At 40.5% G+C, this 20417-nt stretch overlaps 1 protein-coding gene across 1 annotated transcript in view; it reads right to left on the bottom strand.

The window, feature by feature from the left end:
- Window positions 1-4643: 4643 nt before the first annotated feature.
- The window catches only part of TECTA (tectorin alpha), a 72671-nt gene continuing 56897 nt past the window's right edge, over window positions 4644-20417 (bottom strand). The window contains exons 17-23 of the mRNA XM_029574094.1: window positions 19187-19389; window positions 15816-15979; window positions 14054-14302; window positions 13583-13745; window positions 10833-10920; window positions 7803-7919; window positions 4644-5064 (exon numbers count right to left, since the gene is read on the bottom strand). Coding sequence (XP_029429954.1) covers window positions 4964-5064; window positions 7803-7919; window positions 10833-10920; window positions 13583-13745; window positions 14054-14302; window positions 15816-15979; window positions 19187-19389 — 1085 coding nt within the window. The 3' untranslated portion in view covers window positions 4644-4963. The remainder of the gene's footprint in view (window positions 5065-7802; window positions 7920-10832; window positions 10921-13582; window positions 13746-14053; window positions 14303-15815; window positions 15980-19186; window positions 19390-20417) is intronic.

Here is a 20417-nt window from a genome sequence, read left to right as displayed (position 1 = left end):
CTTAAGGAAAAGGACATTTCCTTAAGGTGAAAGCTGTAATTTCTCATTTTGGGGGGAAGTGAGTTTGAGGATTGGTTGGCTATTTCAAGAACCTCTATTTTGGTTGGATTTAAGCATAGCTTGTATTTTGACATACAGCTCTGAACTTTCTGTAGACAGATGTTTAGTTTGTCTAAGTTTTCTGCACAAAGTTGCCCAGGTTTGCAGTGGACCTCTATCATTTGCATAGAAGTAACACACAAATCCGGTCTTATGATGAGGCTTAAGGGCTGTACATAGATGTTGAAGAGTAGTCGTGAGAGGTGTGAGTTTAGAGGTGCTCCATATTTAAGTTCCCAAAGGTAGGGGAGGTCAGTGCTCCTGATCAGTGGAGCTTATAAGGTTTTACTCAGAGCTGTGGCACTTTGATCCTCGGATGACATTACCCACAAATGTGACTGACTTGTCAGGTGTCCATGCAGAACACCAATTACAGGTAAGCAGTTTAATTTTATTATGTTCATATGCTTATATGGTAATTATTGATTTTGCAATTGTATTTGTTTGAATTGTTGTAAGCTGCCTTAAGCAGTCCTTTTGGACGGGAAAGGCAATGAATAAGTCAAAATAGAAATGCAATTAAAAGCACGCACAGTGGATGGCAGCATGTATGCTTCAGGGGTGGCCAACTTAACATATAGAAACATAGAAATGACGGCAGAAGAAGACCAAACGGCCCATCCAGTCTGCCCAGCAAGCTACGCTCTTTATCCTTTTTTTTTTTTTTCCTTTTTCTCTCTCCCACCTGTTACTATTGGCTTCCAGTACCCTCCAGCCCACCACCAATGTAGAGAGCAGCGCCGGATCTGCATCCAAGTGAACATCCAGCTCAATTAGGGGTAGCAACCGCCACAACAAGCAGGCTCACCCCTGCCCCATACTCTTACCCACCCCTGTTTTTTTTTTGGAGATGGCAGCCCTCCATCCTTCCGCTCCGTGAAGGTGGAACACCAACCACTGGCCACTGGCATCCCGCTCCGTGAATGCCTCTGTGGCTACTGCCGCTCCGTGCAGTGTTTTGCTGCCTCCTCTTTCTTCACGTCCTCTAGACTTGATGGATCCACAGTGTTTATCTCACGCCCCTTTGAAGTCCTTCACAGTTTTAGACTTCACCACTTCCTCCGGAAGGGCATTCCAGGCATCCACTACCCTTTCCGTGAAGAAATACTTCCTGACATTGGTTCTTAGTCTTCCTCCCTGGAGCCTCAGCTTGTGACCTCTGGTTCTGCTGATTTTTTTCTGATGGAAAAGGTTTGTCATTGTCTTTGGATCATTAAAGTTTTTCAACTGCAGTCCTTGAGAGCCACAAAAAGGCCTGGTTTTCAGGATATCCACAATGAAGACATAGATGAGGACCGGAGTTGGCCACCCCTGCTTTTAGCCATTTCAAAAGTGGGTGACACCACGGAGTGGGCACAAGAAAACATGCAGAAATTTCATTTTAATTTAGCAATGTTTATATCTGGGATGTACAGAAAGGGAAATTCCCCAGAGAGTTTCCATTTGACCATGGGCTTCCAGGCAAGCAAGTACAAAATGCATTTAGGGCCATTTCCTTTTAGCTGCATTGAGAGGAGGCATGTTTAAGTTGGGGGAGGAAAAGTATATGTATAAATTGCATTTTCAAATCTTTGTGCATATTTTTTCAAGCAAAATTACAACTCCACAAAAAGCAGGTGCAGGTTACCTTGTGTACATTACATCTATGGCTGTGAAAAATTGTATGCGGTGGTGGTCAAATGTAGAATCTGTTTTATGCATCTTTGCGGGCTATTTTCCATGAGTTTAAAACATGTTGCACTTGATTTATCTATTGCTACTGCTTATCATTTTTATAGCACTGGGAGGTATACGCACTACAGCCCTGTTCTAAGTATATTCCAAGGTACACTTCTGCATAGTTTGTTTTTTCTCTCTGCTCGCCACATGTTCCCAGATTTGTTTTGATGTAATATTTCTGCCACCAGCAATCTGCTTCAACTTGATTGGTGTCTAGGGGAATTGTAGGCTGCTAGTTCCAACCACTTACTATGTTGTGCTTCTATCTGCCTCTTGTTTTCTTCTTATTATCTTGCTGGATGATACCAACATATTTGGGGATATTTGTTGGATACTTTGGTAGATAACTGAGGAATAATTAATGAATATTTAGGGGATAATGAGACTTTACATGCTGAAAAGCACTGAAGTAGTCAGTCAAATTATTAGCTGGGGCTTCATTTCATACAGCCCTGAGATGCGGCTGGTATCTACCTGAATTCAATGTTTCAATTTAACCTTATGTTTTATAGAAATTTTTTTTTTTTAGTAAACATTCATTTTAATGATCTTGTGATTGAAGCTCAATCACAAAACACCACAAATGTACTTTACAACAGACATAATAGGCTTTGAAATTTAAGCCCAGAGTTTATTCAAGAAAATGAAGTTTTAATTCAATGCCTTTTGTAGAACAGAAGTGCGATTATGAAAATGGAATCTGTACAGGGCGAATAGAAATAAACCGGGTGGTAAAATGCTGCTTTTTAAATAATTGGTAACTGGAGACAAAATAACTGTACTTTTATCAAAAACAGTAAATACATAATAACATAACATAGTAGATGTTGACAGATAAGGACCAAATGGCCCATCCAACCTGCTTGGTTGTCCCCACTTACATTGCTGTAGCTAAGGATATCTCCCAGCTGTCAGTCATACAAACCTGATCACCTACGCTGCTCTACATCTTCCCCTTATTACCTCTCCTTGTGCTCATGATACTTCCTAGTTGTCAGCTGTACAAGCTTGACTGCAAGCTAGATATCACTGCTTCCTTTTAATCCTACCAGATGCATGCATTTTGCTCCCTTAACAGCAGATGGAGACAGAGAACAAGTAGAATGCTATCATCACCCTATATAGGGTGTTGTGTCACCTGCAGCTCTCCACTATTCTCTGTCTCTAGCAGATGATAGGTTACTCCTGGGGGAATTCTGTGCAAAAAAAATTTAAAATTCTGTGCATAAAAACTTAAAATTCTGCAAAAATTCTGCAGACTTTATATTGGTCAAAATAATATAATTTACATGACAGTCTAAGTAATTACATTTTAAATTAATACAGAAAAAGTTATTACTTAAAGATGCAGAATTTTAAATATTTTGAGCAGAATTTCTCTAGAAATTCACTGTAAGAGTGTCCTTTCCACTTGCTCTCCCTACTCCCCTGGCCACTTTGCCCTCTCAGGTCCCAACTCCTCCACCTCTAGGCCCAACCCCTTCCACTCTATCGCCACTCCCAGAGTTTGACCCCATTCTCAGTACTGCCCCTCACACAGACTCCCTCTGTCCCTCTCTCTCTCACACACATACACACATCCTCAAACAGGCTCCCTCACTCTCTCGTACACACACATCCCCTCATACAGGGTCCCTCTCTCTTGCATACACACCCACACATGCTCCCTTTCTCTCTCATATATACACCCTCACACAGCGTACCTATTTCTCTTTCTCATGCACCCCTTCACACAGGCTGTCTCTCTCACATACACAATCCCTTCACACAGGCTAGCACCCTCACATACACATAATCCTTTTTTCATACACACCAGCTCCCAATCTCTCACCCACATACACACTCCTTCACAATCTCCTCATATAGGCTCCCTCTCTCTGGCACCCACACTCAAGTACCTCTCCTGCTCTCTCTCACTCCCTTGCTCTCTCTCACACCCCCCTGCTTACCCTCCCTGGTCTCTCTCACGCCCCCTGCTCTCTCACCCCCTTCCCCCTCCTCTCTCACACACACACACCTCTCTACACCTATTCACTCTCACTGGGGCCTTCATCTTCGCCACAAACGGCTCACGCTCCATTCGGGGCATGCTGGGATCTTCATCTTTGCCGGAAACGGCAGCACTCCGTTCGCGGCATGCCGGGGTCTCCTCTGCCATTTTCTGTGCAGAATTTGGCAATTCTGCACAGGGGTGGAATTCTGCACTCCACAGTAGCGCAGAATTCCCCCAGGACTAATAGATATGCAAGATCATGCAGCTTAGAAGGATTTAGGAGGAATTGCTTCGGGAGAGGGAGGGAGGTTTGGTTCTAGAGACTGACCTTCTAGGTAAGTTTCTTTGTCTATCTTAGTTCCTTTATGATTCTGGGTAATGATACTCAGTACCTGCCTCCCCACCTCCTCCATTTCATTTGGCCAATCTTGGTTTTACCACTGTCCTCTGTATATGTCCCAAGCATGCTTACATTTTGTCAGTTTTGGTTTCCAGCACTTCTGTTGGTAGGCTATTTGATCCACCCTCTCAATAAAGATGTATTTCCTCCTGTTTTAGCTTTCCTTCTTCCCTTCACTTCAGTCATAACCCCTTGTCCTTGAATTTTTTTTAATGGAAAATTGCACTTTCTTGTACTTTATCAAAGCTAAATATCTGAATGTTTCTATCTTAAAATTTCTTAGTATATCAGTTTTTTTTTACTATCAAAATGTGCATTTTCATCCTTCAGTCTTCTTGGATATCTGGATTAGGTTTGGTTTATGCCAACTGATTGCAATATCCAGCTTTTCTTCTTGTAGAGTTTCAATAATTATGTAGTCCACAGAAGAAATGAATGATGATCTGTTCGTTTATTTCCATTTACTCTGATCTAGACAACCTTTAATCTTTGAGTATTTGAAATTCTGAATGAAACAATGTTTTGTAGTTTTTCATTGCTGGCTGTTATGGCCACCATTTTGTACTGTGATAAACTGCAGTAGATTTCGGTTATTCTTTTCTCACAATTCATTAAAACATACAGAATGAATTATGGCAAATGAAAAATAAATTCCCTGCTCAGCTTGGTAATATATTGTTGTTTGTGTGTTGATATCCTACAGCAATCCTGTCAAGTAAATTACAATACTTTAGATGACAATTTTGGACTCATTATGGATTTGTCTCTGATTTGTAAATAAAAACCAATAGGGATATCTGGTTTAGAATTAACAGGCCAATCCAGACTTGAGATTCCTTTGAAGAATTAGACACTGTAAAGAAAAAGAAATTAAAAGCATTAGCCTCTTCTAAGAGTGCATCAACACCTCTGCCTATTCATAAATCGTATATTCCTCTTCTCTTTTCCTTTGTATCATTCTTCCTCATCCCTCCTTACCAAACCCCTTGTCTCTCTCATACTTCCTGTAGCTTTTCTCTGTTCTTTGCCTGCCTTCTGATTGTTTCCACTTTCTCTCTAACTTCCCTCTTTTTGGCTATTCTTTTTGTTCCTTCTCTCCAATCTTTCAAATCCCATTTGTGTCTACCTTAGCATCTTCTTTTTCCTCATATCTACTGCCCCTCAAACGTTCAGCCACCATTAATCACCAGAACTGTACCATTATTGTCTCTTAACTGACTCATTATTGTACTCTTTGAAAACAGGCCTACATAAGAAAGTGTAATTAAGGGGCAGCGAGAATAGAGAAAAGCAAGAAAGAATTTTGTTAGGGCCGGATTTAGGCAGAGGCAACCTAGGCATATGCCCAGGTTGCCACATTCTGAAGGTGACCAAAAACAGATTCAAAACTGTTGCTTTCTGAAATCCTGGGGCAAAATGTCCTGCTTCTGGGCACCATAACTTAAATCTAGCCCTGGATTTGGTGGCACTAGTAAGAAGGTAAACTAAAGATCTCAGACCAGTAGGGTACCAGATCTTTAGTTTACCTACGTTTTCCTAGATTACCTATGTTGAAAAAGATTAAATTAGGAGTTTATCTCAAAGGACTTGGGAACAGAGTATACCCCCCTATATATTGTTTGGGAGTAAGAACTCGCCTAATAAGGCTAGCATAAAGCATAGTTGTATACATTTAATTAGGAGAATTGTGTGTTTGTTCTGGGGCCAGCCATTTCTTCATTCTCCTTTGAGCTACTAGCTCAGTCAGAAATGGCCTCTGCTGGGCTATGGCGTCATGAGCCTTCATTCATAATGATCCAGGGGTTTTCCTCATTTTATAACCCCCAACCCCTCATGCCCTCATCTAGCCCAACCATTGCAGTGGGAGTCCTTAATAAGGGGCCACAGACTCCGACTCTTTCCGGAACCTGCACTCTGAGTTTAGCCACTAGGTGTCACCATTGTGCTGAGATTCCCTCCTCCTTAGGGCTATGAATCTGCTTCCAGAGCATCCTATGACCTGGCCAGGACAAACAGCAGAAACCAAGCTCTGGAATCAAATCCAGGTTTCCCACATGACAGTCCTGCCAGTGAGCCAGTACTGCCAGTGATTCTTATCTTGTGCTTTTTTGCTTGAAAGAAATAACACATTCAAAGCTCATTTGTAACCAGGTGTGAAATGAAAATATGAAATCAGCATTGAAGTTAAAGAAAATTAAAATGAACACACAAAAATGGGAAGCAGAAACTAAAATTGAAGCATTCTCGGTTTCAATACAACTGTACTTTTTAGTAAAGTCTGTATAATAGAGGAAAATCTTTTCTTCTGTGCTGGATTCTAATTATTATAATGAAAGGCAGCCGTCAGCAATGACCATATTAAAAAATGCTCATATAAGGCCGAATTTTCAAATGGCCGCATGCATAAAAATTGGCACTTACAGGCATAGCTGGGCTCCGTGTGCGCCACGTGTATTTTCAAAAGGGCTCGACCACGTGCACAAGTGCCGGGCCCTGAAAAAGGGGCGGGCCGGAGGCCGGCTGGGACAGTGGCCATTAGCTGCTGTTCTGGGGAAGTGTGCGCCGGCTACTGCTGGCGCCAGGGCCGCCATCAGGAATTTTGAGGCCCCATACAGCAAGCAGACAGCGACGGCCCGCGCGCTTTGCCGGCGCATACTGTCTGACGCGGCGGTGACGTCACAGCCGTGTCAGACAGTGAACGCTGGCAGGACAGAGCGCGCGGACGAGTCTCTGTCTGCGGTGCTCTGTAAATCAATGCTATGTGTGTCTAAAAGACACGCATAGCATTGATTCTCTCCCTTCTCTGGGGCCCGCACCCAGGGCCGGCTCCAGGTTTCAGTAGGCCCCTGGGCGACAGACTGTCGGAGAGAGCCTCAGTGGGCCTCTTTGCCATGAACTAATACATCCCCCAAGCGCACCTGCCGCCTGGTGGCTGCGGCGGGCCCCCATATGTGGCAGTAGATCCTGGGGCCCCATACTGCAGGCCCAAGAATACTGCCCTGATGGCGGCCCTGGCTGGCGCGTGCAAACTACTTCTGTTCGGCAGGAGCAGTAAGTAGAAAAATAAAAAATCTTAAGGAAGGTTAGCTAGGGGGTTAGGGAACAGGGGAAGGCCCGAATGCATCGCCACACATAATTTGCAAAAATTCACCCCCCCCTGCGCTCGCCGCCCCCACATGCGTGTGCAGATTTTAAAACCGGTGCGCATGTTCACGCAGCCAACAGATTTTATAACATGCGCATGCCGGTGTGTGCATGTTATAAAGATCAGTGTGTCCATGTGCGTATGCCGGGAACTGAACATGTTTTAAAATCTACCCCATATTCTCTTTTTAATGTTTTATGAAATTACAAAATCTCTTATGTTTTTTATTTTTTTCTGAGTGTATTTTATACATTGTTACCATATTCCCAGAACAAGCAAAGATGTACATGAGGCTTAACCTACTTTCAAATTTCTCATGCCCTATCACCTAGTGTTGCCACTATGCCATCTAACTGATCCTTACTCATCACACCAATCTTTTTACTATGATTAAAAGAAAATGAAATCTGAAGTCTAATTTCTTTTCCTATTTAAATTCCCCTCACCTGTGCAACTCCTCCCATCGTCCTGCAATGTCCCTGTTACACAGCTGCACAAGGGTCCGTCGATTCTACTTGTACAGATCTGCTCACAGCCTCCGTTGTCCTCACACCAATCTAATCCTATAATCAAGCATTTAGAAAAGATGTGGACATTCAAACACAGAAGATCAAAATTACTTTTGAAAAAAATTGGGGGATTAGAAACATTTTCAGCAGAAAGGTATTTACCAAGTCATGCAAATAAAAATATTTACATCCTAGATTTGAGAAAAAGGCTTGTATCTTGGAGAAGTAAAAAACAAACAACTTAGCTTATAGACCCTTCAATGTATAATACTTTATCAACTATCTCACCACCAACATCTGGAATGGCAGAGGAATTATACAGTGCAGGCTCAAATTGATTTCAGAGAAAGGACAAGGAAATGAAAATGCTTGCTTATATTCAATCACCAGTTGCCTAATTTAAATATGTTAAAAAAACTTATGTTCCCTCACAGCACAGGAAACAATGAGACAATAGATATAAAAGGGAATAATTAAAGAAGAATGTTATCTGGGTAATAGATTCATAGTAATAATAAACATCACAGCATTACATATCAGTTCTGATAAACGCACATTTTTTTACATTATCATTTACCAGCTAAAAGGTCTCTCTCAATTGCCATGCTTCAGTTTTTCCTCATTGCCATTAAATTGGCCCACCACAACATTAAGGTGCAGAGAAGAGGAGCTAGGACAAGATCTGTACAAACTTTACATTCTGCCAGCAACTTGTAGGCACCACTCCCTCTTTAGCATGCTTTCTTATCTAGGTATTGCATAATGCACATCAAAATATTCCAGAGGGGAGGGGTAGAGAGACACAAATGGTGTGACAGTAACAGTTATCTCTATGGGAGAAGAGAAAGCTCAGTGAGCTCATTCTGAATGATCTATTGCACTTGGTTATACAGACACTTTGAATCTAGTCTCTTTCAAAAACAAGAAACAGGACATTTAATTTCTGGATACAGACAAATATGACCTTCCTATTACAAAGCTGCTTGCAGAGGACATACTATTGCCTAATGGTTCAGGAGAGGAGGAGGCGGGCAGCAGTGGAGAGTCTTTTACTGTCATTTTGTGATTGCAGGAAATCCTCAACTTAAGGCAGTTCCAGTTACAACGATTCAGAGTTACGTTTCTAAACTGATGCCCATTATCCGATTGACAACACTTGTTTGACCTTTAAGATGCATGAGGATCTCCCAACAGGCACACTCTGGTGCACCGATGACCATGAGGCCTGGTTAGGATGGGTGGGATAGAATGGGTAAATCGGTTATTTACTCGTTCAAAAAAATACAAAGACTAGGGCATACTCCATGAAGTTAGTAAGTAGCACATTCAAAGGAAATTGGAGAAAATTATTTTTTACTCAACACACAATTAAGTTCTGGAATTCATTGCCAGAGGATGTGGTTAGGCAGTTAGTACAGGTGAATTTAAGAAAGGTTTGGACAAGTTCCTGGAGAAGAAGTCAATAAACTGTTATTAACCAAGTAGCCTTAAGAAATAGCCACTACTTTTCACTGTATGACAGGAGCAAGGAATCTGTTTATTATTTGGGATCTTGCCAGGTCTGGCCATCCTCAATTGGTCACTATCAGAAATAGGATACTGGGCTTGATGGACCCTCGGGCTGACCCAGTATGGCATATCTTATGTTCTTAAGTTCTAGACGGCGTTAGTAGAAAGAGTACCAGGGACTTTCTATCTTCGAAACAATGTTAATTCAATGTCCTGTAAGCATGACTTGGCATTTTCCTTGTCAGACAACAAAAAGTAATGCTGCAAAATGTGTCTGCTTTTTACAGTACAAAATTCTGGATTATTTTGTAGGGATGTGCATTTGTTTCATCAATTTTGGCAATATTCGTGTACTTCGCGGACTTCATAGTATATTGGTAGAAATGGATAGTATGTGTGTGTATTATTAATGACAAGTTATGCACATATTATCTGTTTTTGCCTGTGTACTGTAAAGTCCACTGAAAGAGATGAAACGAATGCACATCCCTGTTATGTAGGTGAAATAAGGTGTTGGCCCCCATTTATTATATTGTCCTTATAGATCAATTGGTTTAGATTTAAGACATTGTTTTCAGAAGCCAAATGGGTCTTAAGTCTGAGGACTTCCTGTAGAGTTCTTTCTGTTGCATTAAGTGCTTGCTTGGCTGTATGTGTGACATCTTAGACTGTCTATATGTAACAACTTGTACTATAGCAGGATGACTCCTAGGAGTGCTTGCTGAGCAAATTAATTTCCATTCCTTATCCTGCTAGACTAGTCCAAATGCATGAGTTTATGCCATCCTGCCAGCAAATGAAGAAAGAGAACACAACTTTTCCAGTGATATCATCACTGCTACTAGCAGTGGCACATGCACTCAAATAATCCAAAAAGCTGAGTGAAAATGTGACCAATTATAAACAGATAAAATCACCAGAAACATTTTTTATGTGAACTTTTAAGTCTCCACTTTACCTGGTTAACTTTAGCTGGATTTTCAGTCATTAATGGCCAACTAAATTAGTGGCAGAAAATCTTCCTAAGTCAAGCAGCCCAAAATTTGGCCAGCTAGATTTTGGCCTGCTATTTCAATGGCCAGAGTTGACCAGCAAAATTTAGCTGGCTAGTGCAGGATATTGTGTACATCACCTACCTTTGACCTGCCTTGTTTTGGCTAGGAAAATGTGCACAGTAATTTTGTGCTGACAGAATTTACCTGGATGGGGATTGGGGGGAATACTTTTAAACAGGACCATTTAAGATGGTTAAAAGCTGATATGTTTTGAATATAAATCCCAAGATTTCTGACACTTCTAGCAGCTAAGGTTCTTCTCAGTGATAGTTATTGATACCCTTATAGCTAACCATTACTAGTTATAGTAATTTTACATCCAGGTACCCCATGGTGAAAGTTTTTAGGTTCCTACCAAATGGAAAAATATTTCTATTTTTATATTTTGATGGAGAAAACATACTTTTCCTCCTAATTGGTCCCACTGAAATTATCTGCTCCTTCGTTTCTTGGAAGTAGTCTGAAGCAATTCTGGAATTCTGAGGACAGTTCTTAAAAAAAAAAAGAAAAGAAAGCACTTTTATACATTTATATTGAATGTCATATTCCTAAAATCTAACATTTTTCACATTGGATAGGTTTTTATACCAGAACACTTTATATTAGAAGAGAACCAAACCTTTAACATTTTGACATAAAGAATGTGATGGGATTGCAAAGTTTCAGAAACGTACAGATTACCCTAGTTCAGATGTTAATACCACCGTATCGTTGGTGCAATTAAGTTTTGGAGGTGGGAGGAAGGAAACCATTTTAAAAGGGACTAACATTCATTCCAGTGATGAAAGAAAGAACAGTTACGGCATGTTTATAATGTCTGATAAAAAATCTCGACTGAAAGAAATCCCCAGTTTTAATGATTTACTTTGAAATAGTTTTATCTTTATTTTTACTGTCCCTACTAAATCCGTCTCATCAGCAGGCCTTCTCTATAGTGCTTACCTGCCCATACAAAAGCATGGTGCTTCCCACTAATTTGTTACTGCAGTAAACCACAATCTCTCCTCGTCATTACCAATCTGAACATTTTTTTCAACATGACTTATAATTGTCACATGCAGCATTCTGCAAAATATTACTGGTGCATAGATCATCAGTTTTGGACCTGAGAATTTATTAACTATTGTGCACATTTAGAGGTCAGTTTTCAAATTTGTCTCTTTCTCCAAACTTGTAAGGCCTATGGATACATTGATAAGACTTGGTTATTTAAACAAGCCTTTCCTGAAACTCACTGATTCAACATAGCAATCATTACTGTACATTCAGCACAATGTAAATAATTGCTCTTCTCGCCGTTGAGTTACTTATGCTTTGTCTCTCTCTTCCCCCAGTTCCAGCACCCCTGTTTTATTGTAACTTCTGCTTCTCTCCGCTTTGTTAATATCTAAGGTTACTGTACCCCCGTTCCATGTAAACCGACATGATATGATTGTATCATGAATGCCGGTATAGAAAAGCACCAAACAAATAAATAAATAAATAAAATGTGCTGTTGGGCCAGTGTCATGGAGAGTCTTTATCCTGTATACTTTGCGGGGTTGCCAACATTTCAAAAGAAAAACCTGCCACTTACCTCTCCCCATCCTACCCTTGCCCCGCCCTTTTCCTTAAGTCTCCCCCTACTCCTCAGTAACTGCCTCCTCAAACATATGATCCATATCTCCCAGAGCCCCAGTGAAACTGTGTGACAAGGCAGTGGCTAGAACCAGAAGGATGCATAGAGAGAGGCATAACCATTAGGAAAAAGGAAGTGATCATGCGACTATATTCTAGAGATCATTGGTGAGACCTTGCTATCATCTCTCACACCTCTTCCACAACATCAACTTTACACCCTGCACCGAACGCAACTCCTTTGCCCAGTGGCGCAACAGGGGTGTTACACTCTTTGAGCATATCTGGGGTGGAGAAGACATTCTCCCTTTCGCATCCTTAAGTCAAAAATATAGTCTGCCCCAGACTGAATATCTGGCATACTTACAAATACGTCATTTTTGCTTATCACAGCATCTGAAAACTAGCCTGGGTAAGGGAAAATCTCTATTCGAGGGCTATTGCTCAACTAGAAGTCCTCTCCGAGGTCTAATAGCCAAGGTCTACCAACTACTTAATGCGAAACTGGACTTTACCCCAGCTCATATTAGAGCCTGGACTGCTGACTTACAGACCGTATACATTGAAGACGACTGGTCACATCTATATCTTCATCTTAGCAAAGCCTCGATCTCTGCAACACTAATGGAAAACGGATATAAGCTCTATCGCTGGTACCTGACACCGGAGCGTCTCGCAAAGATTCTTCCCACCCAGTCTGGAGTTTGCTGGAGAGGCTGTACCTCTGTCGGTACATATCTGCATATGTGGTGGTTGGGGGACTGTGTGCAGCCTCTATGGCAACAGATTGAATCTCAGCTATCTTCTATGCTAAAACGGCCTGTTCATCTCACAATTGACATCGCTCTGCTTAATAATTCTACCCAAGCCGACCAGGACCCTTTACATCCCTTCATAATTCAGATGTGCATTGCCGCCCGTTTGGTGATAGCTCGGGATTGGAAAGCATCCATATGCCCATCTATGAAAGCAGTTTTAGCTAAATTAGACTCTGTCTGCACAATGTGCCGAATGACTGCGGAGAAACACCACACTGTCAAAAAATTTAACTTGATATGGCAGCCTTATTTAACCTGGTCTGCTAGCCTTGCTACTGGCTAGATTTACATGCCCCTGGTCTTTGGCGTCCTTTTCAGATTTGCTGATAGCTATTAGAACTAGGTCTTATATCAACATCGTCTGCTTCACACATGGCATCTGTCACACAGCTATACACTTCTGAGACTATGCTCTTGTTGGTTGCCTTTTCCACAGAGACATTGCTTGCCTATGAGTTGGACTTATAGAAAAGTTGATGGTTCCTTTCTTCCTTACAAGTGCTTCTAGTTTATTATTCATTATTTGAATGCATTGTATGATTTATTATTGTTCTTATTGGTGGCATACCCTGTACACGGGGAGTGGAAGGGTGGGACTGGGGAGTAGGGTTCATGTCAAATGGTGGAATGATACAAATCATTCTTTGACTACTGTTTTGTAGGATTGTTATATACTATCTACCAATAAAAATGTTTATGCAAAAAAAACAAAACTTACTATTTTGCAGGAATATCTTTCTGAATCACAAAGTGAAACTGCACAGTGAAGGTGCACCTCATCGTAATCACCAATAAACTTAAACACTGTGACATGAAAGCGGCAAGTCAGGGATACACCATTCTCTTCAATTCCTATAGTATTATCTTTAATATTTGGGCATCTAGAAGAAGAGAAACAATCTTAACTAGATCCAATAATTTTCAGGGCATTGCACTTAAATCTATTAATGTCAATATACATACAGTGCTATATTATCCTCCCTCTATTTATAGAAATTATAGAAGTTTAATCTGAAAGTTAAAAACGAGAGAAAATCATGGATGCCAGTTTACTGAAGATTTGAGGAAAGAGCTGCAATTAGAAGTGAGAGAGGAATCAAACGTACATTCAAAAGACAACCTTTGCACCCTCCCATGTATAAATTCAAAATACAAACCAAAGGAAACATTTTATCAACATGGCACTCACCCGCCTTCAATGATGAAGTATCTGAGTTTGTCATTACTGTCTCGGGATGGAGTTGCATAGCATTTGTTCAGAGTTAAAATTAAATGTGTAGAATCTGCACCTACAACAAAGACCCCAACGAAGAGCACATCCCGTGTGGTCAGGACCACCTCACCCTGACGGTAAGGGTGTTTATACGATGAATTCTTGTACAATGCCATCTTGGTGGTAAAACTGCCACCTTGCGTTGGAACTGTCAGGTTAATTACACTAAGAAGGAAAAAAAAAGTACAGTAACATAAAATTGATCATTAATTAAACCGTAGAAAGTATTCCTATTTCTCCGCAGTTGAACTCTGTGTTATGGTACAGGGAATCTAGTTTCCAATTTCCAATCCAATAGGTCAGAGTAAAGGTAAAGAGACAGGGCTGTATGTTTTATACTATTTTGTATTGGGTTTGTATTTTATTTATTTTAAAATGTTATGTTTGTGAAATTTATAAACAGCCTAGACTGATGATAGGTGGTACAGAAAAAAAGAGAAAATAAATAAAAAATATATAAAGACTGCAATTCAGGTCTTGAGAGTCTGGTAATTTTATCCTATTTATTTATTTAAAAAAATCTTCTAGACCACAATTTCCAAATATGTGTTCAGTGTGGTTTACAATATACATTCATAAAATCACATAAATCTGTAAAACTTAATATTAAACACACAAATGCATATAATTCATCTAAAAGCCTATTCAAAAAACATTGGGACAGATTTTGAAAGGGTTATGTGCGTAACCCTGAAAAGCTGCCCCTGCCTGCCCCTGCGCACGCCGAGCCTATCTTGCATAGGCTCAGCGGCGCATGCAAGCCCCGCTGAGCCTATGTCCCGGGGCTTCAAAAAAGGGGCGGGTCTGGGGGTGGTCCGGGGCGTGGCGGAGGTCCAGGGGCGGGTCCCGAGTCCTCTGGTACAGCGGCCTGTGTTGTGGGCTGGAGAGCTGGCGTGCGCAAGTTACGCCTGCCCGGAGGCAGGTGTAACTTCTACAATAAAGGTTAGGAGGGGGTTTTAGATAGGGCTGGGGGACGGGTTAGATATAACATGCACGCAGCAGCGCACGCATGTTATAAAATCGGGCATAGATTTGTTCGCACCGGGTTGCGTAAACAAATCTATGCCCGCACGCAGGTTTAAAGATATGCCCCATTGTCTTAAGACCTTTCCTAAACATTTTTATATCTTGCTGTTCCTGAAGCCCTACTGACAGCTTATTTCTTTCTGCAACAGCTACAGATGAGAAAACCCGTGCTCTCTTCTGAACCCATTTGAACTTACACATGCATCTGCAACTGATACCACAGGACATTCATGGGTTAGGTTTTGAAAGAGACTATTTTTCCAGTATCCTTCAGATAGGAACTAAGGGCACATCCACAACATCATTATATGTAGTTGAGGGCAAAACAATGTAAGCCTTCACCTCAACACATTGGTATGACCATGCCTTGACCCTCCCATTTCCATAGACTCTATTTTATTTACTTTTTTCATAAGTAGGGTAACCACTTACAAGATCTTTCTAAAGAAAGAGCGTTTTCCGCAGAGACTAGATAAATTTGGGAATACTTCATGAAGCAGATGTCAAAATAATGAAAAGGAAATTATCAGGTGTAAATGATATCATTATACATCTGGTTAGGATGGAAAACCAGAGGTCCATCAAGTGCTATCTTCTTCTAATTATCTAAAAGCTCACTGTACATGGTAATCCAGCATAATGCAATACTTACCTAAGCATTGGTCTTATAACAGAATCCAAGGAGATCTTAATGTCAAGTTCATATGCACAGGAAAATTCAACATTAATGGTTCTGTCACGTGTTATAATATTTCCCGTGTTATTTGCACTCTCAATCCATACTGTGTTTTTGTACATAATGTGAGTGCCATTGGACTGTGGAGTAAAGTAAGAAGACATTAATCCCCACATTTTATTGGGCAATTCGTAGGATTTTTATTGAAATTGATACAGCCAATTTTATTAAAAAGTGCATCTGATAGAAACATAGAAAGCCACAACACCTGCAATCCTTTTAGAAAAGTTAAGATAGGTGAAAAGGGGGTGAGACATAGTATTTCATGTAAACAATATTAAGTAATGAAATACTGGGGTATAGGAAAAGGAAGAGCGGGTCATCTTGGAAAAGGGAAATGGCACTTCCATCTTCACTGGAGTGACCTACAGACCTCTGACAAAGATAGTTGGATAGAAATCTAGTCAAGGATGTACATAAGATTGCAATGAAAGGGAAGATACTTCTGGTAGGAGATTTTTAATTTCCCAAATGTTGATTGAAACATTCCATCTATGGAATTGATTAAAAGTAGAGAGATCCTAGACTCCCTTCAAGGAGCTCTATTCAGACAAACTGTAATGGAATCCATGAGAGAAAGGGTGATATAAGACCTGGTACTCCAGTAATCAATGGTGAAATTGTTTCTAATGTCCAGGCTGGTATCACCTAACTCCATCAGATAGTATGGTTTAATCTAACAGCCAAGGCAGGCAGTAGTCATACAAAATCTGGACTTCAGGAACATCAACTTTGTTAAAATAGGGACATATCTGAAGAAGGGCTGGCAGGGTGGGCAGTCTTTGTAAAGGAGTCTGAGTTTCCATACTTTAGCTCAGATTCCTTTCTTATGTCAACAGCATTCAAATCTGGACCAATTCCGGATATTAAAAAGTGAAGGACAGTCTTTACTAATAGCTAAAGCAATAGAACCAGTTCCCATAATAGGAAAAAGAGTTTTATTTGAAATATTTCCTAATCCCCAAGAAATCAGGAGAGTTGCATCTTATTCTAGATTTAAGAAAGCTAAACAAATTTTTGAAGCAAGGAGTGTTCAGAATGAACTCCCTCAGTACAATTCTTCCTCATCTAGAAATCGACTGGTTAACCACATTAGACCTAAAGGATACCTATATGCATATTCTCATTCACATCAATCACAGAAGTTATCTCCAGTTCTCAGTAACAGAAGATCACTTCCAATAATGTGCTCTCCCATTTGGTCTTAGGAACACCAAGAGGTTTCACAAAATGCATGGCAGTGGTAGCAGCTCATGTAAGAAAGAGCAATGTCTTAGTGTTCCCATACTTAGAAGATTGGTTAATATCAAGCAGATCCTCAGAAGAAGCTACTTGCCATTAGGAATGCGTACTCATTTCCTCCAATTCAGTGATATGCACACTGCTTGCCGACTTTCTAGTCGGAAAATGGATAGCATGCATGTAGTTTTAATAATGAGATACATGCATACATTTTTCCACATGTACTATAAAGTTAGTGAGGTACACGTGTACTGCTGAATTGGAGGAAACAAATACACATCCCCTATTTGCCATACCCCTTTTGTAATTTGGACTCTTCTCAATTCGAATTTCTAAGAGCTCATCTCAATACTCAGGAGGGAAAATCCTTCCTACCTCAACAAAGAACAAACAAGTTAATTCACTTAGTTCAAACTATAACCCAAAAGCACACAGGTACTGCTAGGACTTACATAGAAAGATTAGGACACACAGTTGCCACAGTCCATCAATGCTACTTGACACACCATAGAAACAATATCCACATCAGTTATCTCATAAAATACCTATCCTGGAAAATGTTCATGAGTTAAGCTAGTGGAGTTGTCTGACCAATTTAATATATGGCCAGTCATTTCATTCCCTGCAAATTCAACATTACTTGACTACAGATGCCTTCATTCAAGGTTGGAGAGGACATTTCAATATGCTGTGCTCCTAAGAGGGACCTGGTCCATACAGGAAAAAGCACTTCATAGAAACCTTCTAGAGCTGAAAGCTATCTTCAAAGCTTTTCTGGTGTTTAAGCCATAGCTAGAAGGCACAGGGTACAAATACAAACAGACAATATAGTTACAATGTACTACATAAACAAATCGGGAGAAGCAGGTTCTTTGAAACTATGTCAGGAGGCAAATAAAATATGGAACTGGGCAATACCAAGGAAAATATTACTCATGGCCTTCAACTTCCAGGAAAAGGACACTGATATCAGATGTTCTGTTGTCTCCAACCGCACAAATTGTCTCTCCATCCCAATACTTTGAAGTTTCTTTATCAACTCTGGAGAGAGCTGAAAATAAAAGTTTTGGCAACTCCATTCAATCATAAACTTCCTCTATATTGCTCCAAAAGACCATCTTTGGATGCCCTGGCATCAGACATCTTAATTCCATGGAACCAATAATTGATGTATGCCTTTCCCCCATTAATTAAGGAAAGACAAAGGAAGAATGATTTTGATAGCACTCTTTTGACCTCGATAAGTATGATTTCCATGGTTACAAAGACTAGCAGTTGCACAGCTGATTCGTTTAAAGATTTTCTTAGCTCTCCTATATCCCAGCCTTCAATCTCTAGCCAGTGTTGTCTCCCCTGATTGCTTACTAGTCTTCATGCTCTGGTTGAATCACGTTCACATATATAGTCTCCACCTGTATTCTTACTGAAAGCATGGGGATTTATTATTTTTTTTTAACATAGTTGCCAACTCTTGTCTAAAACCTCATCTTTAGGGGAAAAAAAAACATTGTAGCTCATTCCATATGCAAAACCTTGTTTTCAGAGATAAATTGCTTACATCTCCAAATACCTGCTTAGTTTTCAATTGCTGTTAAGTACCTCATATTCCACTTATTATGTAAGTCTTTGACAAAAAACTATGAAGCAGATACTGTAATAATAAATTAGTGCTATGGATATTATACTTGCAACAGATGAGCTAATGCCTTGAAAAAGACCATGCATTTACATAATATAAAATGACTGACATATCTAATTGATGCTCTCCTTCAAAACAAAGTATTCGATTCCAGAATTTCTATAGCAGGGGTTGGCCACCTCCAGTCCTCGAGAGCCAGAAACAGGCCAGGTTTTCAGGATATCCACAATGAATATGCATATGAGAGATTTTGCCTCCATTGTATGCAAATAGACCTCATGCATATTCATTGTGGATGTCCTGAAAACCAGCCTGTTTCTGTCTCTCGAAGACTGGAATTGGCCACCTCTGCTCTACAGATTTGTCTGATCTCTGCAGTGAATACACTGTTTTTCTAATCTCTCACCTGCACAAGGTTTCCACAATTCCCCTTTGTATTATTGATCTGAAAGGAGATGAAGTCTTCACCTTCAATACCAGGGCAATGCCTGTCATTAATTCGAACACCTTCTCTCTCAAAGCCAAGCTGGAAAAGTTTGCACTTTGATATGGAAACCTCCATCTGTGCTGCTTTACAGGTCACCTCAGCATCAATGATGTCGTGTGTGCCTATATAAAAAAAAAAAAGTGTTTCGGACATGAACTGAAATAAAGCATCATGTAAATAGTAAACACAATAAAACAAAATTAAGAGTCTAATATCTATAGGAAATTAACATCTTCACTAAGATAACATCTTTCTAATTAACAAGCTTTCAGAACATTTTAATTACCCTAGAAATCAAACCTGTTTGGCTCCTTTGAGGACTGGAATTGTCATCCCTGATTTATATGTTTATAATATTTATACATTAGGGGGGGGGGATCATTATCCTCTTTGCTTATCTGACTAAAAGTTAGCCAGAACATTTTAAGGGCAGGTGCCAGCATCCCCTTCCCCCACCTGATCCTCGGTCCTAGTAACTTTACACCAAAATGTGGCCCCCGGGATCCCTTCCCTTCCCTCCTCTCTTCCAACCCCTACCTCCACCTTAACTCTCCTGGTTCCTTAAATTAGTAAGATCTTCAGCCTGAATTGCGGTAGCAGCCCACTGCAATGCAGGCCCAATGCTTCTATATTTGCTAGGGTGAGCTATGCTAGTATCATATGCTTTCAGCAAAGCTTCTCCAGCAACACTAAACGTGCCAGATCCGGGTCACAGGAGGCTGCTACTGCAATCCAAACTGAAAACCTCACTAATTTAAGGTATCAGGAGGGATGACATGTAAAACCCAGTTTTAAATGTGAAAATGCTTTTGAAAATCAGGCTCATTGTGATTGAATTGATCAGTTAATGTCAGCAGTTGAAAGGTAGTTAGTGGGAATAGCATATCCCCCGCTTCCCCCAATAGGATGAGGCATGTTGACATCACTCCTTTGCTACTGCTGCACAAAACAGATGCTTAAGAAAATGAGAGAACACACTTCCAAAAGTCTAAAACGTCTTGTGCAATCGGTGGCGGTGATGGAACGGACGAGGGACTGTTTTCACCTGATTGGACAATTAAAGGTGACTTTTAAGAGCCTGACGCATGGCCAAACCTGGGAGGTACGTGCACGAGTTGGGCCGGCGCACGCTGAGCAGATTTTAAAAGCC

This window comes from Rhinatrema bivittatum, chromosome 12 (assembly GCF_901001135.1).
Source record: "Rhinatrema bivittatum chromosome 12, aRhiBiv1.1, whole genome shotgun sequence".
NCBI lineage: Eukaryota > Metazoa > Chordata > Amphibia > Gymnophiona > Rhinatrematidae > Rhinatrema > Rhinatrema bivittatum.
Note: the sequence above shows the minus strand (reverse complement) of the source record. Positions and strands in the feature narration are given on the sequence as shown.